General features: G+C 43.2%; 1 protein-coding gene across 8 annotated transcripts in view; it reads right to left on the reverse strand.

Moving 5' to 3' along the window:
* Positions 1-25200, reverse strand: part of EHBP1 (EH domain binding protein 1) — a 430856-nt gene that overhangs the window by 167749 nt on the left and 237907 nt on the right. For all 8 annotated transcript variants that reach the window (XM_056568010.1, XM_056568005.1, XM_056568009.1 and 5 more), the window contains one exon: positions 14865-15749. In XM_056568010.1, coding sequence (XP_056423985.1) covers positions 14865-15749 — 885 coding nt within the window. The remainder of the gene's footprint in view (positions 1-14864; positions 15750-25200) is intronic.

Below are 25200 nucleotides of genomic sequence, written 5' to 3' on the forward strand. Positions count from 1 at the left end.
TGTGGTATCGTAGCATTCAGAAATGTCCGAATTATAAAAAATATATTGTTAATTAAGCCGCACGGTCAATGGCTTACGTGCAAAAATGTTCCAAAGTCCAAAATAGCGTATTTTTGGTTACTTTTAATATCATGAAAGAAATGAATAAAAAGCGATCAAAAAGTCTGATCAATACAAAAATGGTACCAATAAAACATCAGATCACTGCGCAAAAAATGAGACCTCATATCGCCCCGTAAGCAGAAAAAAAGTTATAGGGCTCAAAATATGACAATTTTAAACGTGTTAATTTTCCTGCATGTAGTTATGATTTTTTCCAGAAGTATGCCAAAAATCAAAACTATATAAGTAGGGTATCATTTTAATCGTATGGACCTACAGAATAAAGAGAACGTGCCATTTGTACCAATAAAAAGGAACTGCGTAGAAACAGAAGCCCCCAAAGTTACAAAATGGCGTTTTTAAGCCAATTTTGGAGATCAATAATTTTTTTTTTGCCGTAGATTTTTGGGTAAAATGACTGATGTCATTACAAAGTAGAATTGGTGGCACAAAAAATAAGCCATCATATGGATTTTTAGGTGCAAAATTGAAAGAATTATGATTTTTTTAAGGTAAGGAGGAAAAAAACGAAAGTGCAAAAACGGAAAAAACCTGAGTCCTTAAGGGGTTAATGGAGGACAATATGCTTTTAGTGCTCTGCTCACCCTAACTTGCTGGCTATTAGCTTTTCAGTTGTTGTACACACCAGTGCTGCAGCACACAGTCGCTGTGTACTACACCCAAAATTGCACTCTCTCTCAATCTCACTCCCTTCCCTATCAGTGCTTTTAGGTTGGATTTGGGTTTTAGGTGAATCACTACTGTAAAAAAGCTTTTCCGTGCAACACACACTGCTCTCTGTCCCTCTCTGCAATAGAATGCTGATGTGACTGGGAGATGTATCGCTGCTGTAAAAATGCTTTTCTGTGCAACACACACTGCTGTCTGTCCCTCTCTCTCTCTCTCTGCAATAAAAGGCTGAAGTGACTGGTCGCAAGATGGCTGCCGAATATATAGGGCTGTGACATCACAGGGGTGGCTGACTGCTGATAGGCTGCATCCTGCATGTGATTCAGGATCATCCCGCTGACCCTTGTTCCTGCCTTCTCAGGATTCCTTGCCCCATGTCCTCACATGTGGATGCGCCATTTTAGATGCCCTGGAGCTTAGACCGCACTAAATGGAGTTTAAAGAAGCGATTTGCGTGATAAAATCATGGCGATGTTTGTATTCGTTACAAATCGAATTTTTACTGAAATTTGTATCGAATTCGGATTCGTCAGATTCGATTCCCTTGTTCCTACTTACAACAAATGGGTGTGGTGCAAAGTAATAGCTTGTAGAGGCGTAACATGGGCCGCAATGCAAAATCTGTTACAAGAACCCCAGATGTAATGCTTATGTAATGTATAGTAGTAGTCTACTTATAAAGAAAAGAAAGAAAGCCCTTATGGGCCCTTTAGGCTCCTAGGTACCCTATGTACTCCTTATAGTAACACCCCTGATAGTTTGGTCATAGCTTGGTGGAAAGAATAACATAACATAATATAATAATATAACACCAGGCAACATAAAATTGCCAGTAAAATTGCATAGGACCAAGAATGTACTGGGTGACAGCTAAACATCCTCAAAGCGGCTTCTTGATCAGTGGTCTTTAAACTGGGGACCTCCAGCTGTTGAAAAACTACAACTCCCAGGATGCCCGGAAAACAGGACCTGCAGATGTTGCAAAACTACCACTCCCAGTATGCCTGGACAACAGTTGACTGTCCAGGCATGCTGAGAGTTGTAGTTTTGCAACATCTGGAGGTCCACAGTTTGGAGACCACTGAAGTAGATAATGTGAGGCTACTGCCAACCAGTCATATCTGGCTCTCCTTGTAGTGAGCAGATGTTTGTACAATACTTGTGCATCCTGTACATTACTTGTGATGCCTGGGCAGGGCGCCCTGGTACATGCAGTTCATAGGCATAAAGATTGCTGACAGCTTGGCAAAATGTGAATATACCATGAATGTCTTTTATGAGACATATAGCAGAAAGAAAAGTAACACGTAGCGACTCACCACTTCTGTAGAAACTTGTTTAATAGTGCAGGTTGGCGTACAGCTGGCACATAACAACGGGAACGGGTGTGCAGGGAGGGCTAGACGTGGCGGGGGGAGCTCGAGACGATGGATCCTATTTCGCGTCCAGTGACGTTTCTTCCGGTCCGGAGGACCGGAAGAAGCGTCACTGGACGCGAAATAGGATCCATCGTCTCGAGCTCCCCCCGCCACGTCTAGCCCTCCCTGCACACCCGTTCCCGTTGTTATGTGCCAGCTGTACGCCAACCTGCACTATTAAACAAGTTTCTACAGAAGTGGTGAGTCGCTACGTGTTACTTTTCTTTCTGCTACATACAAATGTGCTTACCTTCCACACACGTCTAGCACCACACTTCACCAGTCGGGAACGGATAGGTCTCATCACCCCGCCACAGTACGGAGAGCCATTAGTCAGCTGTGCCAGGTCTTTCTGCCTCTTTGGTACAGGTCTTTTATGAGACAACTTGAACATTGTGGACTTACTGCAAGCTATTTTTTTTTTATGGCAGACAGAGGTGTTGAAAAACAACCAATGTGACACCTATGCAATAATTGGTGGTATACAGAATTTTTTTTCACAGTCCTGTATTAGACCAGGGGTACAGAAAACCGTGTGCTGGGAGGCAGGATGTGGCATGAGTCAATACATCATGATGTATCCCATAGGAATGGTGTGAGTGTGACATGACTAATACCTCCACATCCCCAATGGCTATCTTTCCATTCAGATCTTGAATTACCAATGTGTAGATGGCCAACTTACGGAAAATACCTGACACTGTACAGTATATATAAATCCAACAATGGGATTTATTGGGGTGAGCAAAAAGAAAGCAAAGTTCAACATGACTGCTTCTTGAAATTTTATTTATATCTATCTTTCAACCTCATATCCTGGACCCCATAGTAAGTAATTATAGTTGTCAGGATGTTTAAAAGTCCCGGGCAATCTCTGCTGCTCAAGACTAATGTGATCAGGAGATGTAGCAGAAGTTCCATAGACTTGCATGGAACTTCAGAGAAAAAAAACCTTCCCCACCTTGCAAATGGGGGTGGGTAAGGGTTGATTTAACACTCACACATTTTTGGTTGTCGAATAAGTAACTTGTGTACAAAGTTTACCCGAAACATCGCCAGCCATCTGGAAGTTATGCCTAAACGTACATAAATAGACACATATACGTTGAACATAATAAGCTCCCGATATGTGCGGCAGGGAAGGGAGCCAATGGAACTTCCTAACATTGTCTGTTCTACAGGGAGGGGGAGGCTGAGCTCAGAGCATGTCCTATTTAAAATGGTATCTTGTCTGTCTACATGACTGATGCATAGGGCTCTTAAAATCAATCATGGAGGGCCTGGAAGGCAAGGGCAAGAGAGGAGGCATGCCAGGCGTGGCACTTAAAGGGCTACTAAGGTGGAACCCATTTTTTTTTTTTTTTTATCAACTGGTGCCAGAAAGTTAAACATTAGTAAATTACTTCTATTAAAAAAATCTTAATTCTTCCAGTACTTATTAGCTGCTGAATACTACAGAGGAAATTCTTTTCTTTTTGGAACACATAGCTCACTGCTGACAACATTAACACAGTGCTCTCTGCTGACATCTCTGTCCATTTTAGGAACTGTTCAGAGCAGCATATGTTTGCTATGGGGACTTTCTTCTACTCTGGACATTTCTTAAAATGGACAGAGATGTCAGCAGAGAGCACTGTGGTCATGATGTCAGCAGAGAGCTCTGTGTTCCAAAAAGAAAATTATTTCCTTTGTAGTATTCAGCAGCTAATAAGTACTAGAAGGATCAAGATTTTTTTAAATAAAAGTCATTTACAAATCTAAATATGTTGTGCAAAAATAGCCCAAACCTCAAGGATAGTAGTTAAAAAAATGGCAAATATAACAAAATATGCAGTGATAAAATCAATGAAAAAAATTGACCGTATAAAACATACAGTGAATTACTAAATTCAGTTACTGGACGTCCGGATACTAAACAGTCTGTGTATGGGGAAATAATATTGGTTGAATGTCCATAAAAGTTATTGCAGTAGTGATTAAATATTACCCGATCCTGGTGATGGTATCGTGCTGTGATGTTCAGACAGCTATTGAGGAAGGGGTCTAGAATTATTTGCCTGAGTACCCCGAAAACACGTTCTAGCCTATGACCACATAGAACCCACTGTAAGCCGACAGTGGGTGTCGCACAAATGTCGCACCTGCGACTACGCGATTTTTCGTGCGACATTTTGACTGGAAAGCGAGAAAAGCAAGTTTTCCAAAACTTAACTACGTAGTAATAATTTTAAAATGGACTACGGGTAGTCAGGTATTTATTAACTGCGAAAGTCGCAACTGCGCAAAAAAAAGTCGCAACAAGGTTAAAAATTTACTAAATTTACTCCAGCTCAAACATGGAGCAGAAAAAGCTACTACCAAAGTAAAAAAAAAAAGGAAAAATTGCTTACGTGAAAGAAAATTATCAACAGGCTGAAAGCAGTTGATAAATAAGTCGCACATAAGCAAAAAAAAAGTAAGGAAAAAAGTACTAAAAAAAGGAATACATAAGCAAACATTGATAAATGTCCCTCTGTATGTTTTATACGGTCAATTTTTTACATTGATTTTATCACTGCATATTTTGTTATATTTGCCATTTACTTTTCCTGCCACAAGGGCCCTGTGTGAGGAATATACACAATTAAAATCTTATACATCTAATAAAATATCTGGTTAATTGAAGCACAGTCTTGAAAAAATTTTTTAACCTTTTTTTTAAACTACTATCCTTGAGGTTTGGGCTATTTTTGCACAACATATTTAGATTATTTCATCACTTTGGTTATAAGTGATTGCCCCCGATACCTCGGACAGTAGGAAATTGTGAGCTGCACCAACCCCTTTTTTTCTTCTTAATTTACAAATCTGTTTAACTTTCTGGCAACAGTTGATTTAAAAAAAAAAAGTTTTCCACCGGAGTACCCCTTTAAGCAGCTCAGCTCTGCCTCCTTGACACTTAAAGAGAAACAAAACGGAGATTTTTTTCAGCCCTAGGAATGGTACAATTTGCTTTTATACCCTAAGGCTAGGTACGGAATTTCTGCTTGCAATTCCGCTTTGAAATTGCAGGCAGAAATTCCGCTTGCTAAAATGTATAGTGTGGTGAATGGGTTTCCGTTCACAAATTCACACTACGGAATTTGTGAAGCGGAATTTGTGAACGGAAAACGCGCTTGGAAATTTCAGGCAGAAATACTCGCGGAACACATTGTGGTCTATTGGAGACTGCAGTGTCCGCGCGGCACTGGCAGCACTTGAAATCTCCGGGTGGAAACTTTCTGCCCGGAGATTCTGCAGTGTGAACCTAGCCTAACAGCTGTGCAGTCTACAGATCTTACCAGCAAATAAAGCTGGCAGATTACCTTTAGGCTAGGTTCAGACTACGGAATCTCCGGGCAGAAAATTTCCACCCGGAGATTCCGAGTGCAGCCAGCGCTGACTGAATCAGTCGGCGCTAGGACCGCGTGGACACTGCAGTCTCCAATAGACTGCAATGTGTTCCGCGCGGATTTCCGCCTGAAGAAAGAGCAACCCCTTTCTTCAGGCGGAAATTTCCAAGCGGATTTTACGTTCACAAATTCCGCTTCACAAATTCCGAAGTGTGAATTTGTGAACGGAAACCCATTCACTACACTATACATTTTAGCAAGCAGAATTTCTGCCTGCAATTTCAAAGAGGAATTGCAGGTGGAAATTCCGTAGTATGAACCTAGCCTTAAAGTGACCTAGCACTGACACTACCTCCAGTAGGTGGCACAAGAGAGCAAGCAACTCTTCCTTCTGGAGGACATGTATATTGGGGTCAGCCTGACATGCATTGGGGGCTGCCAGTTTTCAAACAATCTTTTGCTTAGATGCTTCTTCACAAACCACATTCAGAATGAGTTGCCAGGCTATGAGAAGATTGATATTTTGCCAACCTGGAACATAATGACATTGACAAAGCATTTATGGAATTTATTTTAACCTTCTCTAAGGCAGTATTGTTAAAGCTGCTTATTGCATCGATTGACTAATGTTTCCAGCAGGTAATTTCAGAATATACTGTGGCCTCATGTATTAAAATCACATGGTCAAACAAGATGAGCATTGAGTTCAGTGCAAAGCATACGGCATCCTCTATCTACGTTAGGGTGAAACAGTGAATTTTCCCTTTTGGAAAAACACACAGGGATATATGCCGTACAAATCAGAGGCAACCTTCTTATGTGTACCGCATATTTCACTCTTTATATGCATGGGTTTTGTTGTGATGTTGGGCATGTATTAGTCCCATTCAATTACACTAATCTGTATACAGGCTTTTTTTTTATAAGTCTTCTGCATGAAATACACAAGAATAAGTCACAGCCCTGCTAGCCTCCTTTAACTCAGTTTCTGCCAAGTCCCCCTTCCCTGGCTCCTTTCTCCAAGCATTTATTACTGTGATCCCAAAGGAGGGCAAGGACCCGAACCTTTGCCAAAGTTATCGTCCCATATCCCTTATTAATGTGGACGCAAAATTGTACGCCACATTACTGGCCCTTAGACTGAACCCGTTGTTGGGGATCCTCATTCACCCTGATCAGGTGGGGCTTCGTACCTGCCAGAGAGGCCAGGGATAATACCCTTAAGACCTGCTCTGTGATCCACCATGCTCAATCTTCTCGGTTGCCTTGTGTCTTATTGTCCCTGGATGCCGAGAAGGCTTTCGATAGGGTGGCGTGGGGGTTCTTGAGGGGTGTTCTGTCTCACCTGGGTTTAGGCCCGCTAATGTTGTCACGTATTTTTGCCCTGTATACTCCCCCTCAGGCCAGGATACGGATTAATGGCTCTCTCTCCTCTCCTATCGCCATTCGAAACAGCACGAGACAAGGGTGCCCCCTGTTCCCCCTCCTATATGTCCTAGCCATGGAACATCTCTTGCAAGCCATCAGGCAGAACGAACGGGTCCGGGGGGTGCCGATCAAGGGTGAGGTTGTCAAGTGTGCTGCCTTTGCTGATGACCTGTTACTGTACCTGTCAGACCCTGGTGGTAGCCTACCTGCCCTCTTCGCTCTCTTAGATGAATACAGTCGCTATAGCAATTACAAATTAAATATATCTAAGAGTGTGGCCTTGAATGTCTCCCTGGGTCCTGGAGGTGTGGCGGAGCTCAGGGACCAATATGCCTTTCGTTGGGCGTCCGGCTCCTTTAAATATCTAGGGGTCCAGGTCCCCAGTGATTTGACGCGCCTATATGACTTGAACTTCGGCCCCCTACTTACCTCCTTTTCCTCTGACTTGACCAATTGGGACAGACGGGACTTTTCCTGGATTGGACGAGTTAACATACTTAAAATGAATCTCCTGCCCAGACTTCTTTACCTCTTTCAGACTATTCCTATCCTTCTCCCCCGCTCCTTTTTTATGACCATAAATAAAGTTTTTACTAAATATGTGTGGGGCCAACGAGGTCACCGCATGGCTCGGAAGGGATTAACTCACCCCAAATTGCATGGCGGTCTGGCCCTGCCGGACCCTCATCTCTACTACATGGCTTCTGTTGCGACTAGGATAATGGACTGATTCCACCACTCAACTGGTAAGCTGTGGGTGCATTTGGAGGCCCTCCTTGCTCCGGTCCCGCTCACATCCCTGCCTTGGACGCGGGCATCCTACTGGACCACATCTCTCCAGGCGAAACTCCCATATATAGCGCGCACCGTGCTTCGGGCATGCCAGCGCCACTTGGGCAGGGCAGGCCTCCTACGCCCCAATGGTCCCCTGACGTCTATACGTGACAATCCTGACTTTACACCGGGTGGACGAGTGGGGCCCTTCCTAGGTAGGTCTCGTGGACAGACTTTTCTATTTGTTCACGTTCTCCACTCAGGCTCCTTGAAACCACTGGCGGAGGTCCTACGGGAGGAACATCACACGCCTGCTCAGGTATGGCAATACAACCAGCTCTCCCATTTTTACTCTACCTGGAAACAGTCCCTTGACCTCCATAGACCTCCCCTCCCGTTTGAATCTTTATGTCTGGCAGGTGAGTCCCCGGGACACTTGATTTCTGTTATCTATGTCCTCTTGATGTCTACATGCACCTCGCAGGTCCCAACTCACCAGGAGGGTTGGTCCCGGGAGCTGGGCTGCACCCCTAATTCTTTGGACTGGACTAAGGCGTATGCCTTGTGCCATGGGTCCTCAGTATCTGTACAATTGCAAGAAACCAATTTCAAAGTTTTATACAGGTGGTACAGTCTTCCGGCTCTACTGCACCGGTGCTTTCCATCTGTCCCTAATTTATGCTGGAGATGCGGCTCGGCCCCTGGGACCATGCTTCACGTCTGGTATGACTGAGCACTTTTGCAGTCTTTCTGGACCGGTGTCTTGTCTGCCGTGTCCAAGATTTCAGGTTCCGCTGTCCCTCATACCCCCCAAGTGGCCTGTCAATGGTACCGGGTCAATTGAAATCACTGAAAAAGGGTCTGATCGGTACTCTTCTATCTGCCGCCCGTAGGGTTCTCCCCCGCAAATGGAAATCCGTCCTGTCCCCGACTTTGGTTGACTGGGTAGGTGAGGTGCAATACATCTACGGGATGGAGGAGTGCATCGCGGACATGGCGTCCAAACCTGAGCGTTTCCAGCTGCGCTGGTCGCCGTGGGCCGACTTTTTGTCCTCCCCTGAGCATCGGGCCCTGTCCCTGTCTTCTCCTCAGCCTGTTTCTCAGCCACTGGCCCTAGATACTGGCCATCCTCCCCTGTGAGGGGCTGTCCTCCTTTACTTGTCTCCCCTCCTTTGTTTCTGGCTCCCTCTACCCCCCCTGCTGGAAACTGCATTGTCTCGGTTTTATTGGCCTGCCTACTTTGTGCTATCTAGCGCCTGACCGGCGTATGTATATGTTTCAGTACTGATTGTATGGACTCCCCATTTCCGATGTCTGTTTTTCCCCTTTTTTTTTCTTATAGTTTGATTTCCGCCTACTTGCAGCGGATGTTGTCTTTGTTATTAATGTTTAATAAAAACTTTTTTTTTTTTTTTTTCAAATCAAAAAGAATAAGTCACAGGTTAGAGCTGGGCGGTATGGCCAAATATGTGTATTGCGGTATTTTTGTAACTTATGTCAGTTCCACGGTATATAACGGTATTCCCCCCCCCCCCCAAAAAAAAAAAAAATTATTAGCACAGCGCTGCACTGTCCCCATCGGGGTACTACTCATGTCACCCGCAAGGGCTGCTCTCCTCGTCCTCCTGTTTGTTGCGGCCACCGACGCTGACACTCTATAGCTGTATTTCTTTGCCCGGGCTGCAAAATGGTAAACAAAAATAAGCTTCGGCCTTACGCTGGGGATGTGAACGTCGGACAGCCGTCAGCCTATCACCGGCCGCAGCCATGTTCCGCCTCGGCCGGGGATAGGCCGAGCCCACTGTCATGTAAGAAGCCGGCTTCTTACATGACAGTGCGCTCAACCTATCACTGGCCGAGGCGGAACATCGCTGCGGCCGGTGATAGGCTGACGCCTGTCCGACGTTCCATTCTCTAGGAAGCTGGTCCGGACCGATGGGGAAGGTGAGTTAAAGTTTATTTTGTTTATCTTTTGCAGCCCGGGCATAGGGATACAGTATAGATCAGTGGTCTTCAACCTGCGGACCTCCAGATGTTGCAAAACTACAACTCCCAGCATGCTGGGAGTTGTAGTTTTGCAACATCTGGAGGTTGAAGACCACTGGTATAGAGTGTCAGCGTCGGCGGCCCCAACAAACAGGAGGACCAGGAGTGCAGCGCTTGCGGGTGACATATGTGAGTAGTACCCCGATGGGGACAGAACAGCGATAGCGGGTCACATATGATTAGTTCCCGATGTGGGGACAGCGCAGCGCTGGGCTGACAATTCATTCATTCCCGAGGGGGAGGGCCCAAACCGGTATTGCGGTATTGGTTAAAAGTCATATCAGGCAGCACAAAAATTTCGGTATTCGGTATGAACCGGTATACCGCCCAGCCCTATCACAGGTCACTTGTTAAAGTGCATTTGAAGTATACGCTGCAGTTGAGTGTGGACTACCATACAAACCTCCACTGAAAACAATGGGTCGCACATTGCTCACGATTTAAGGGACATATGTTGGTGCATTGTATGCACCGAAATCCACTTAAAACAATGACAAATTGACAATGACAAGATTTCCCCGCCTTTAGGATACGTTCACACGTACAAAATCCACAAGTTAATCATGTTGCTACCCATTGACTTTAATGGGTCGGCAGCAAATCTGCAATCAGAATTTCTGCAGCGGAAAACGTACGTGTGAACATAGCCTATATGCCTACAGAGGTGTGGAAATAAAAAAAAATAAACTTGCCCAAGGGACTAGAACAGAGCCCAATCTACTTGTCCCTCATGACGATCCACTTGTTTGGGCCAATTTACTCTTCTACACTCTCGTTTTTTCCTCCTTGCCCTATAATAGCCATAACTCTTATTTTTCCATCTACAGACTCCTATAAGGGCTTGTTTTTTGTTTTTTTTTGCAAAACCAATTGTACTTTGTAATGATACCTTTTAGTTTTCCATAACAGTTTTCCGAAACAAACAAAATATATATTGGTGAGGTGAAATTGAAATAAAAATGTTCTTTTTTTTTACGCCATTTACCTTGTGGTCAGCTAACATGTTTTGATAATTTAGGTCGTCTTGATTACAGCAATACCAGATTTGTAGTTTCCGTCATGTTTTACTAATTTAAAAAAAATTCTGAACTTTTTAAAGAAAATGTTATTGCTATTTTCTGAACCCTGTAGCTTTTTTATTTTATTTCGTATACCAGGCTGTATGAGGGCAAATTTTTTTGCGCCATAATCAGTTTTTTGTATCGGTACCATTTTGGTATTGATCTGACTTTTTAATTGCTTTTAACTTTTTACTGGGATATTATAAAATTCCAACTCTAAGGTTTGGTATTTTTTTACTGTATGGGATATGTAATGTTATATTTTAATAGTTTGTACAATTATGCAATACCAAATATATTTATTTTTATTATGTTTACATGTTTTTATATAGGAAAAGGGGGTGATTTGAACATTTAATATGGAAGGGGTTAATGTGTGTCTTTTAAACTTTTATTAAACATTTTTTTTTATACTTTATTAGTCCCTTGGGGACTTTTAGGAGGAATCATTAAATTCCTCATATAGATCAATGGAGTTATACTGAACTCTATTGAACTCTGCACACACTGTGTGCTCTGAGCTCCATTGATAAAGCCTAGTCTAGCCAGGATCTATCTATGACAGAAAGGGTTAATAGCCAGCCGCGACAATCGGGATCGCCACATGCTGGCTATTAGCGGTGGCCCCCAGCTACTGAAAAAAACAGCTGGGGGCTGCAGAGTATGGCGCGGGCACAAGTCAGGAGCCCACTCCATACACCCCTCTGAGTGCCGCCGTGCTCGTCGGGGGCTTTCAGGTCGGCCCTGCTTGCCCAAAGCAGGGCTATGAGCCTGAAAAATTCACCTGCCCGGTACTGCATGTCCCGGGCATCAGGTGAAAGGAATTCCACATCCCTGCTGCCTATAACATATTTAGGCATATACATTTTTTATATTTTGCTTGAAGACCTATAAAACTAAAAAAAAAAGAAAATCACTGACGGGAGACCGTGGCAGACAATGATTGGCATATCCTGCTGACACAAAGCAAAAGAAAAAAGTCTGTCTAAATAATGCAGCTCTTCTCTGTGGAAGAAAAAGGGTCAGAGCTGCAAAACCACACATTTCATATGTCACCGGCGTGTTTCGGATGCACACTAGTGCCCTTAGTCATGAGAAACGCACTGGTGATATATGCATTCAATAGATCAATAAAGCATTGAAGGTTTTATGTTGTCTGGGAGAAGGATTCATTTTTTGCTATGTATGTATTATATTGTCTCATTGGCTTTCAGTGCTCCCTTGTATGCTGGAAAAAAGGTAGGTGAGCAACGCTGGTTTACTTTTTCTTTAATTAGGTTTGGAGCCCAACCTGATCTGAGCCCCTTTACATCGACTGCATTACAGCTGTACCTGCTGTCCCTATATTTGTACGTCCTTGCTTGCTGAGCTAATACCATGTCCCTTGTCCTAATGTTACGCCTTAAAACAATAAAATAAACCAAAGCTCCAAATTTAGCAGGTTATGAAGTTAATGGGCTCATAACTAACATGTAATATGAGGAAAGTCAGTCATGTTCCCTGCTACTGTGCTGCCCAGAATGATTTGCAGAGACACAAAGACTCCGAGAGATTTACAATCCAATAATCTATGTGAAGTGATTTACAACCTGAAAGGAACCAAAAGTGACACGCGTGCAGTAAAGCACATAAAGACGCTCCCAGCCCTCTAATTTGTAATCTGTATAAACAAAATGTGTCTTTGTTAATGTGCATAATGCAAGGTGATGTGATGAAATTTAGCAAGCGCTCCTACTTGTTGACTCTCGGGTGACAGACGTTCCTCCCTTGCTGTCTGCACTTGGAAAGTTTCTTTACAACCACAAAATAAGATAAGCAAAGCGGAAAAGCAGGAAAAGTAATAATAAAGTATCACTCCATATTAATTCAGACAAGGAAACAGTCACCTGTCCATATACATGGTTGGGTAAGCCAGGACAGGGACATAGGTAGGTTACACATGATCGATCTGATAACGTTAGGGTTGTGCAGAACGCTCAGACAGTTTTATCCAGTTTTTTTATATCACTCAAATCCTGCTAGCTAATGGATATCAGATGCAACCAGGCGGACCCCCATAAAAGTCAATGGAATCAGACTGGATACGTTGGTATCTGTTGTGCAACGGACCTCTGGCTCAGTTTTTTTTTTTGTCATGAGCGGACTCCACAACAGGACTCTGACACAAATGTGCACTAAGGCTGCATTCACACGTTTTCAGCCTACGGTTGCTGGCTGGGGGAGGGGAAAACCGGGCGCTTCCCGTACCCCAGCCAGACCTACGCTGAAATCCATTTACTCTAATGAGACGACCGGAGTCAAACGGTGACTCCGGTCGGCTCATTTTTGACCCGTATCCGGTTTTGTGACCGGATCTAAAACCGTAGAAACCGCATACGGGGTCAAAAATGAGCTGACCAGAGTCACCGTTTGACTCCTGTCGGATCATTAGAGTAAATTGATTTCAGCGCAGGTCAGGCTGGGGTACGGGAGCACCTGGTTTTCCCCTCCCCAGTCGGATCCGGCAACCGTATGCTAAAAACGAGGTGTGAATGCAGCCTTAGCCTGGAAGAGGATTGTCTTTTTAGGGGAAAACAGGTTCTTATCCCATCTGCTAGTTGCTCATCTATAGCTCCAAAATGTACTCACTATATGGAAAAAGGTACTGGGGCACAGTTATTAAAGCGCTCAGCAAAGTTCAACAGAAAAGTGTGCCTGCATCTCCCCATGCTGGAGCTGAAGATTGCCCTGAAACTTTGGACTTGCACTTTAATGGATTAATTCAATGAGCGGTATTTTCGTAAAGTGAAAGCATTTAGGAACCAAAGCAACGTAAAGCAAGACCACAAAAAATTACAGAGCGGGGTCACAGAGATCTGAGACGCATAGCCCGTAAAAGTCTCCATTGCTTTGCTGACTCAATAACTACAGAGACCAAAATCTCACTTAGAATTAAAATCAACAGAAAAATTTCCCCCACCAGGAGCTCCATGACACAGATTTCTATGGCCAAGCAGCTGCATGCAAGCCTTACATCACCAAGTACAGTACAAAGGCTTGGATGGAGAGGTGCACAGGACTCTGGAGCAGAGGAAATGTGTTCTGCGGAATAAGGAATCATACTTCTCCATCTGGCATCTGATGGATGAGTCTGGGTTAGGCTAATGCCAGGAGAATGCTATCTGTCTTAGTGCATTGTGCCAGCAGTAAAGTTTGGTGGAGGAGGGGAAATGCTACTTTTCAGTAGTTGGCCTGGGCCTTTAAGTTCTAGTGAAAGGAAATCTTGAAGGAGTATCCCGCCCCTAGACATCTTATACCCTATCCAAAGGATCAACGTCGCTGTCACAACCCCTCCCATAGACTTGCATCGAGGGGGCGTGGCTGTGACATCACAAGTCTCTGGCGCTGCACCTGATGCTTTAAACGAACGCCGGGTGAAGCCGGGAGATCATGGGGGTCCCCAGCGGCGGGATCCCTGCGATCAGACATCTTATTCCCTACCCTCTGGATAGTAATTTTTTGTTATAAAAATGTATGTAATTTCCTTTAAATAATATACACACGGAAAACTAAACGTGAAAATGGAAAAAGAGGTACAGAAAAATATGAAGATGTTAGAATAAAAAGACAAATCAGTCCAAATGCAAAAACTTATAGAAACTTCTAGTTCTAGGTAAGAACTTTTTTTGTTGGAGAAACTGTCAAGAAAAGTATTCAGCATTCCAAAGCACTGTGACTCCACCTAGACAGACTCCTATAAACCAGATCTGACACATTATGATTTATTAGGTGGGGCAGATAGTGAATGTGATTAACCCCGTTTTATAACCATATCAAAACATTTCTCATTTCACACTTCTACATTAATGATGAAGGCACTGGAATTCAGCATACGTAAAAGATCGAGGTGTTGGCCTACGTATGCCCACAAGACAAAATGCAAACTATACTGAGCAAAAATAAATTGCAAGGGGGGGGGGGGGGGTACCACCTACCTCGGGTGTTTTTCCAGTTTGATCAGAATGGTTCGATGCAGTTTTTGCAGCATCCAGAAGGGCACTGATCCCAGTTTGTGGAATAGATGGGACTTTAAGGGAACTATCAAAAACCTTTTCATAGGAGTCTCCAATTAGGCCAGTAGGTGAAACATTGGTAGTTTTGACTTGGGTGCTGGTTTCCAGCCCCTTACATTCTAGTGCAGAGGGTGGGCTATGCTTTGCTTGCTCCGGTACACCACGTCCATGGAGATCTCCAGACACAGATGCAGATGGTGAAACATTCTTACCAGTATCTGGGACACAAGATAAATCGCTAAGATCTGTGACATCAGGTTTCAGCAACTTCCTTTTAGCAGCAATGGGCTTTGCTTGGGAGTGACTTGTGTATGTGCTGTCACTCCTCACTTTCTCAGGTTCGAAAGTTCTACTAGAGCCCACGTTTTCTAGGTGGCTTCTAGTCAAAGGTGCAGTCAAGTCACTTTCATTATTGGCTTGATCACTTAACTCTTGGGATTTGCCATCATGGTTCCTTATCACAGTGTCACTAGTTACAGAAGAGTCGCTCTGTGACACTACATCTGGTATGGTGCCCATTGCTTCCTGACGTTCCAATGTGGGTTCGCTATTCAAGTCACTAAGTTCAGCATAAAACTTCTCCTGGTCGATGGAGCTGTTAGTGTCTGTTTCGTAGTTGCCAACTTTGTATGTGCTTTTACTACTGTTCTCTTCAATCTGAACCACATTTAATTCTTGTCCACAAAAATGTGCCCGAATTTGATAAAGATACGTCATGACAGTCAACTTGTCTGGGATTGCTAATAAAACCATGTCAGATGGTTCAAGTAATCGGGAAATTCCTATACTGGCAAATCCATCGTAAGCCTGGGGAAAAAAAATTTGAAGGTTAAAAATATGGAAATAGTAATAATGTCATGTTATTAAAAGACAGACTTTCTTCTCTAATTGTATATTTAGAGAATATAAAAGTGTGAAGCTCACTTCCTGGCTGTCACTGAAACCTGACTTATTCTCTATTGTCTATAATGGAGCAGCTAGCAAGGCAGTGGAGTATGTTGCAGAGTACTTCACCAGGTCAGTGGCATTTTTCTCTTCCTTTTTTATTTTTTTAAACAAGGCATACTCTGTGTATGGTATTTTCCCCATAAGCCTTCAGGGCTTATTTGATATTAAATTAGATATAATATGCAGTGATAGAGCAACAGACCAATTTCCAGCACTGTAAAGCGCACCTGTCCTTTCAGGTAATGTTTAAAGGGGTACTCGGGTGAAAACCTTTTTTCTTTTAAATCAACTGGTGGCAGAAAGTTAAACATATTTGTAAATTACTTCTATTAAAAATCTTAATCCTTCCAGTACTTATTAGCTGCTGAATGCTACAGAGGAAATTCTTTTCTTTTTGGAACACTGATGACATCACAAACACAGTGCTCTCTGCTGACATCTCTGTCCATTTTAGCAACCATGCATAGCAGATGTATGCTAAGGGCAGCATGGTGCTCAGTGGTTAGCACTGCTGCCTTGCAGTGCTGGGGACTTGGGTTCAAATCCCACTAAGGACAACAATAAATAATGCGTTATTATTATAATAACGTCAGCAGAGAGAACTGTGGTTGTGATGTCATCAGAGAGCATTACAAAAAGAAAAGAATTTCCTCTGTAGTATTCAGCAGCTAATAAGTACAGGAAGGATTAAGAATAAGAAGTAATTTACAAATATGTTTAACTTTCTGCCACCAGTTGATTTAAAAGAAAAAAGGTTTTCACCAGAGTACCCCTTTAAGGATGAGCTGTCCTGTGTGTGCACATGAGTAGCAGCACTATTACTGGCCATTATATAACGTGCATTTGTTCCTTCTGTAGGCTAAGAGCCCTGGCAAAATACTGTGCATGTGCACGCCTACATCAGGATTGCCGTATACATACAGTGAGCTTGCAAGCTTTGGTGAACTTTGGTAAAACCATTTTTTCAACTATTGTACAGCCACGGGATGCTAAATAAAGGGAAAAATCTTTCACGCAAGGATCGCTGTATAGCTATGTGATAACTTGCATGGGCAATTCCTAGGTGATTTCCTTTAACGATGGATATACATTTTAAATGATGGATTTGGAACTTAGGAGGGGGGGGCAGAAAAGGAGCATGATAACAGAAGAAAGAGCCAATTTTCTCTGATAGATACAAAATAATATTGATATAATTGAAAGTTTCTTACATTCACTCGAATTTTTGATTAGGAAGGGGGGGGGGGGTAACAAACATTATCTCTTTGTATCACATCCACTGCTATTTAAAAGGGGTCTATTTAGAAACGGGGAACACCTTCTCCTAAATCTTTCCACTGGACTGCATGCTCTACAAAATATAAAAGAGAGCACTCCATAGCGTGAAACCAACTGGGTAGATATTAGAAGAAAGATTCTTTTTAAAGCCTCTTACCCCAGTTGGTTGAGTGAACTCACACACAATAATGAACATAAGGATTGTTCGAGCCCGGTCAGCAGCCTCCCAACCAAGTAGATAGAGATAAATGGACTTTAAAGGTGCGGTGGGTCTTTTGTGGCGCTGACTTGGAACAGGCACATCAGGTGAGTATAAAAGGTTTATTAAAATGCAATACGTTTCAACGAACATGCGTGGCTTCATCAGGCATGCCTGATGAAGCTGCGCATGTGCGGTGAAAAGCGTTGCATTTTGATAAACCTTTTATACTCACCTGATGTGCCTGTTCCGAATCAGCGCCGCAAAAGACCCACCGCACCTTTGAAGTCCATTTGTCTGCATGCTCTATAAGGCTGGGTTCACACTGGGGAATCTCCAGATGGACAAAATCAGAGCGGAGATTCCAAGTGCAGGCATCGCCTACCAGCGCTGACTGAATCAGTCAGCGCTAGGACCACGCAGATATTGCCATCCCCATAGACGGCAATGTCTGAGGAGGGGAGACCCGTTAGAACACTGAAAGAGTTCAATGTCCTGGTGGAATTTTTCGAGGGTTTTTTCTGGGTGAGAAGTCCGCCTTGAAAACTACACAGTGTGCACTGGAATCCCATTGCCAGCAATAGGACTCTTCTGCACAGGAATTTACGAGTGGAATTCCGCTTTGAAATTCTGTAGTGCGAACACGGCCTAAGTCTTCACATTTCTCAGTCCGATAATTGAACATCACATCAATTAGGTATTTCCCTGATCGTGGCAATGCCATTTCCTTCCAGTTCAGCATTATGTTTCATTGATAGCATAAGACTCTCTAGATCGGTTATATATTTTCCCTAGGACCTTTGAATGCTTCTTTGTACCCAAATATAAAAAAATAATAATAATAATCTCTAAAATTTGCCACACATGGGATAAATTAGTCCTGGTCTGATATTTTTATTTTATCTTGTACTAGCAGGATGCTCAATGGCAAGGTGCCACATAATAGCTTTCCTTAGGACTGGTAGAACAAATTGCCCCTGGATGTTAGTGAAGCAAAATTTTTGGAGATTTTATGTACAATAAGTGTTCTGACTGACTTGGTCTGAAATGTTTTTTTTATTCAATTCTTGTAAATACAGACATCTACAAAAATTACTTTTTAGTCAGTAAGGGCACATAAAGGTTGGGCAGAAACAAGAGACTTGTGCCTACAGTAGCAACAATAAATCTAGGATGTTTACCTGTAAATTGTAATCTTAGGTGGCATTACAAATTACATTTATCTACTGTGATACAATAATAATTATAATAATGATAACAACAACAGGCTATGAAAAATTGCCATAACACACTATGTATGGTCACAGTCTACTGTATAGCTTACCAAGCAACCAACCAACCAATCCTTTTTTTTTTTTTTTTTACAAGTGGTTTTATTTCCAACAAGACATTAAAGAATTTCAAGTATGTCATCAGAACCAGTTATCTGTGTTACTCTGGTCTAATGTTTTCCAGACCACGTCCCTCTGGTGATTGACAACCTGAGACAGATCAGAGTTTATCAACCTGGATCAAGCAACAAGCTTCCCAGTGGTGTACAGCTATCACTTCCAATCTGCAACTCCTGAGGACTCAATTTATTTTATAGCAAGTATTCCAGGAGAACGCTGCTCGGAGAACCCGCTCACTTGTGTTTAGTGATGGAAAATAATTATTGCAAATGATGTTCATGCAGTTATGACTGTATAGTAATGAAGGTGACATTTAACGTGCGCTATACATTGAAAGGCATTCTTCAGAGGAATGAAATACGGCCACATGTTTGTGTCTCTATTACAGCCGCAAGTCAGTCAGTGTTGTGGCAGATTTGTTAAATCTAGCACATTCATAGGCAAGTTTAAAGGGGTACTCCACTGGCCAGCGTTCGGAGGGAAATGTTCCGAACACTGTTTTCACGCTGCCGTGGTCGGCCATGCCCCCTTGTGATGTCACGGCCACGCCCTCCCCAATGCAAGTCTATAGGAGGGGGCGTGACAGTTGTCATGCCCCCTCCAATAGACTTGCATTGAGGGGGCGTGGCTGTGACATCACGAGGGGCATGGCCTACCACGGCAGTGCGAAAACAGTGTTCGGAACATTTACTTCCAAACGCTGGCTAGTGGAGTACCCCTTTAAACCTTCTAAAGGTGGCCATACACCTTCAATACCTGTTAACTGAATGTTCAGTGGTTCTGAATGGAGAGAGCAGGGGTAAGTCGCCAAACAGCTATGGAGGTGGCTTATCTCTTTGAGATGCCAGATACTTCACTCCCCTACCTTCAACTGCTGGGGAAGAGTAGGAAGGCCATTAGAGATGAGCAAATTTTTTTAAATTAAATTTATCCGAGGCAAATGGCTATTAAAAACAGCTATTTCTGGCCTACAGAGAGCCTCAATAGGGGTGTAGAACACTTTGCCTTGCTGTAACACGCATAGGGAGTGTGCTGGGCTAGTGAAATAATACTGTTATTCAGTATGACATGCAGATCAGAGGCGTCGCTATTAGAATCACTGTCGCAGAGCGGCACAATGACAGAGCCAGGAGGTGGCATCAGTATGAGGAGACCATATAGTGGCTGAATGACACAGCGTGGAGGTGATGGCAGCATGAGGAGAACATATAGTGGCTGCATGACACAGCCTGGAATTGGCGGCAGCATGAGGAGACCATATAGTGGCTTAATGACACAGCGTGGAGTTGGTGGCAACATGAGGAGAACATATAGTGGCTGAATGACAGCCTGGAGTTGGCGGCAGCATGAGGAGACCATATAATGGCTGAATGACACAGCCTGGAGTTGGTGGCAGCATGAGGAGACCATATAGTGGCTGAATGACACAGCCTGGAGGTGGCAGCAGCATGAGGAGAACATAAGGTGGCAGTATGAGACAGCTTGGAACTGGCATCAGCATGAGGAGAACATAAGGTGGCAGCAGCAGCATAAGGAGTCCTGAAAGTGACCCGTTGACAGAGTGGTGCGGTGGGTGGCAAAAACAGTACCCGGTGACGAAGGTGGCTGAAAAAGGAAAACTTGGCATCAGATGTGTGGCATCAGGCGGGTGGCAGGATCAGAATAGTAGCTGAGGCAGGTAGGCAGAAGAAACCGGTCTGTTTTGTAAAAGTGTTAGTGTGCACAAGTAAGTATAGAGACTATGCATTACATAAAACTTAACATTTAATAATATGCTTATGATAAAATATATGGACCAAAATATTTTTTTTTAAATCAAACAAAAGGAAAGGTGTGCAACAAACACCATGTGCCACCTACACCACCAAGTATTGATGTGATGCAAAGACCTCTAAAAGGGAACAACGTATGGTCCATTGTAACCGGTGAGGGTAAAAACTTCCGCACTATTAAAGGAGTACTCTAAATCAAAACATTTAACTGCCATTAGCAATCATTTATCAAGTTATACAATAGTCTAAATGACCTTCATAACCTATATAGCAAGCATATTGTGTTTTCACGTAATCCGGAAGTTCATCCTTTGACTGTGAGCTATGACGCTCGTTCCGCATGTTCTGGCCATCTGTCGCCATCTTTGTAACGAAACGTCATCATTTCTGTGATCCTCCCCGTCTGCCAGCCCCCACAAGCCCGAGTTGGTCCCTCCCCGTCTGAATATTCATAACCCCTCTCGTTTCCTCAGCCGGCATTCGCTCTGCTGAGGAAATGCCTCCCTAACCTCCCTCCTATCATGCTGCGAGTCGCACGCCTGCGCACTCAGCAGCATCTTCGGACCGGGCATGTGATTACTTTCGTCCAGTAATATAACTAATAGTTACGTCGGCGTAACTATCAGTTAGATTCACAATTCAACTTACGCATAATTTAATGGGTAGAGAACAAGTTCCATGCGGATGGGGGTGGTGGTTAGGGAAAGGGGAGGCAGAGAGGGGCGTAGTGCTGAATATTATTAGGGGTGGGGAGCTACAGTGAGGGAGGGCTTGAGACCAGAGGGACAGGCGATATGAATGCTGGGTAGCGTCAATCATGACGTCACTTTGAGACGTACAGTACCCCGAAGTAAGAGAAATTAGAGCGGGCTGTAACGGGAGAACCGCTGGACCGATTCGGGAGATCAGCACCTCTATTTAAAGGTATTTAGATACCCTATTCTATGGGGACATTTTTTTCAATATCATAGTACTCCTTTAATTCCCTTCTTGGCAAGTGTTACTCGCCCTAAAAAGGGCGGCCCCACACAGGGACCTCTCCCTATTTCCACCTACAGGATTGGTTCCTGTGTGGGGCCACACTTTTTAACCCGAGTAACACTTTCCTTGAAAAGGTGGAAGGGAACAACGTATTGTCCATTGTAGCAGGTGGGGGTAAAAACTTCCCCTGTAAGGCCCTACTCTCGCCCTATTCCCTTATTGGCAAGTGTTACTCAACCTAAAAAGGGCAGCCTCACACAGGAAACTCTCTATTTCCACCTAAAAACCCTGGGAAATGGCAGTGTTTGTAGGGGGAAATAGGGAGAGGTTCCTGTGTGGGGCTGCCCTTTTTAGAGTAACACTTGCCAAGAAGGGAATTAAAGGGGTATTCCAGAAAAAAACTTTTTTCTTATATCAACTGGCTCCAGAAAGTTAAACAGATTTGTAAATTACTTCTATTAAAAAATCTTAATCCTTCCAATAATTATCAGCTGCTGAAGTTGAGTTGTTGTTTTCTGTCTGGCAACAGTGCTCTCTGCTGATATCTCTGCTTGTCTCGAGAGTAGGAGAGGTTTGCTATGGGGATTTGCTTCTAAACTGGGCGGTTACCGAGACACGTGTCATCAGAGAGCACTTAGACAGAAAAGAACAACTCGACTTCAGCTGCTCATAAGTACTGAAAGGATTAAGATTTTTTAATAGAAGTAATTTACAAATCTGTATAGAAAAATATTGCCCGGACCTTCCAAGGTAGTGTGATTTGATTGAATAGACAATAGATAACTGGGTCGTACTCCAATAATAATTCAATGGTTATTTATTTAAAATGTATAGTGCATTACTCCTCACAGGGCCCTTGTGAGAAAAAACACATATAATAGATGAACAAAATTAGATATACAAGATTAAACGATCTTAAAATATAAAAATATTATAAAAATATATCACTGGCATATAAAATAGCTCTATGTAGACGAATTCATATAACGTCTTTAGGGTATTGTGAAGATATAGTATAAATGTCCTTTTGTGTGGCAATTATAAATCAAAGTGGATACTCTGTTACCGGTCCTGGATGATGTGGCTCTGTCAGCTCCCGTGCCCAGATAGCAGTCAGCGGTCTTAGATAGTACTGTGGCTTTAACTCTCAAGGTCCAGGTGTTGTGCGGTAGTGGTCGTCCCAGGCTGGTGGCACTGGCAGGCGCCGATGGTGAATTCGCCGGGAGGCCGTGCGCTAGCAAGCGCCGATGGAAGATTTGTCAGGAGACCAAGCGCTGGCAGGCGCTGATGGTGTCGATCTCCTCACCGCTGGACTTGGAAGCCGGAGACTACACGCTGGGTAGATGGAGCTTGCCTCGTGTAGATGGCGTGTGACGTCAGCTTGAGCCGGAGCTGACCAGGTAAAATCAGGACCGGACACTAGTCTAGATCGACTAATGCGTAGGAGATCCACAATGTGATGAATTTGCTCCGTGAGCTATAGCTTAAGTTCATGAAGAGCATAAATGCCAGTGAGCAAGATTAATGTACAGGACTAACATTAATGTCCTGTACATTAATCTTGCTCACTGGCATTTATGCTCTTCATGAACTTAAGCTATAGCTCACGGAGCAAATTCATCACATTGTGGATCTCCTACGCATTAGTCGATCTAGACTAGTGTCCGGTCCTGATTTTACCTGGTCAGCTCCGGCTCAAGCTGACGTCACACGCCATCTACACGAGGCAAGCTCCATCTACCCAGCGTGTAGTCTCCGGCTTCCAAGTCCAGCGGTGAGGAGATCGACACCATCAGCGCCTGCCAGCGCTTGGTCTCCTGACAAATCTTCCATCGGCGCTTGCTAGCGCACGGCCTCCCGGCGAATTCACCATCGGCGCCTGCCAGTGCCACCAGCCTGGGACGACCACTACCGCACAACACCTGGACCTTGAGAGTTAAAGCCACAGTACTATCTAAGACCGCTGACTGCTATCTGGGCACGGGAGCTGACAGAGCCACATCATCCAGGACCGGTAACAGAGTATCCACTTTGATTTATAATTGCCACACAAAAGGACATTTATACTATATCTTCACAATACCCTAAAGACGTTATATGAATTCGTCTACATAGAGCTATTTTATATGCCAGTGATATATTTTTATAATATTTTTATATTTTAAGATCGTTTAATCTTGTATATCTAATTTTGTTCATCTATTATATGTGTTTTTTCTCACAAGGGCCCTGTGAGGAGTAATGCACTATACATTTTAAATAAATAACCATTGAATTATTATTGGAGTACGACCCAGTTATCTATTGTCTATTCAATCAAATCACACTACCTTGGAAGGTCCGGGCAATATTTTTCTATACATATTTCGTTATTTTTTGCAGCTGTGGTATAGTTGCATGCCCTGTTGACCTCAGGTAGTGTCTACACATTAATTGTGAGCTGCACTTGCACCCTTTTTTTCCTTTTCTTCTAATTTACAAATCTGTTTAACTTTCTGGAGCCAGTTGATATATATAAAAAAAAGTTTTTTCCTGGATAACCCCTTTAACCCCTTAAGGACGCAGGACGTAAATGTACGTCCTGGTGCGGTGGTACTTAACGCACCAGGACGTACATTTACGTCCTGTGCATAACCGCGGGCATCGGAGCGATGCCCGTGTCATGCGCGGCTGATCCCGGCTGCTAATCGCAGCCAGGGACCCGCCGGCAATGGCAATACAGATCCCGGCATCTGCGGCAGTGTGCGATTTGAATGAATGATCGGATCGCCTGCAGCGCTGCTGCGGGGATCTGATCATTCAGAACACCGCACGGAGGTCCCCTCTCCTTCCTCCGTCCGGCTCCCGGCGTCTCCTGCTCTGGTCTGTGATCGAGCAGACCAGAGCAGAAGATCACCGAAAACACTGATCTGTTCTATGTCCTATACATAGAACAGATCAGTATTAGCAATCATGGTATTGCTATGAATAGTCCCCTATGGGGACTATTCAAGTGTAAAAAAAAATGTTAAAAAATGTAAAAGTAAAAAAAAAGTGAAAAATCCCCTCCCCCAATAAAAAAGTAAAACGTCAGTTTTTTCCTATTTTACCCCCAAAAAGCGTAATTTTTTTTTTATAGACATATTTGGTATCGCCGCGTGCGTAAATGTCCGAACTATTAAAATAAAATTTTAATTATCCCCTACGGTGAACGGCGTGAACGGAAAAAAAAAAAAAGTCAAAAATTCCTACTTTTTTAATACATTTTATTTTAAAAAAAAATTATAAAAAATGTACTAAAAGTTTTTTATATGCAAATGTGGTATCAAAAAAAAGCACAGATCATGGAGCAAAAAATGAGCCCCCATACCGCCGCTTATACGGAAAAATAAAAAAGTTAGAGGTCATCAAAATAAAGGGATTATAAACGTACTAATTTGGTTAAAAAGTTTGTGATTTTTTTAAAGCACAACAATAATAGAAAAGTATGTAATAATGGGTATCATTTTAATCGTATTGACCCTCAGAATAAAGAACACACGTCATTTTTACCAGAAATTGTACGGCGTGAAAACAAAACCTTCCAAAATTAGCAAAATTGCGTTTTTCATTTTAATTTCCCCACAAAAATAGTGTTTTTTGGTTGCGCCATACATTTTATGATATAATGAGTTATGTCATTACAAAGGACAACTGGTCGCGCAAAAAAC

The sequence above is a fragment of the Hyla sarda genome, chromosome 3, assembly GCF_029499605.1.
Source record: "Hyla sarda isolate aHylSar1 chromosome 3, aHylSar1.hap1, whole genome shotgun sequence".
In the NCBI taxonomy this organism is placed as follows: Eukaryota; Metazoa; Chordata; class Amphibia; order Anura; family Hylidae; genus Hyla; species Hyla sarda.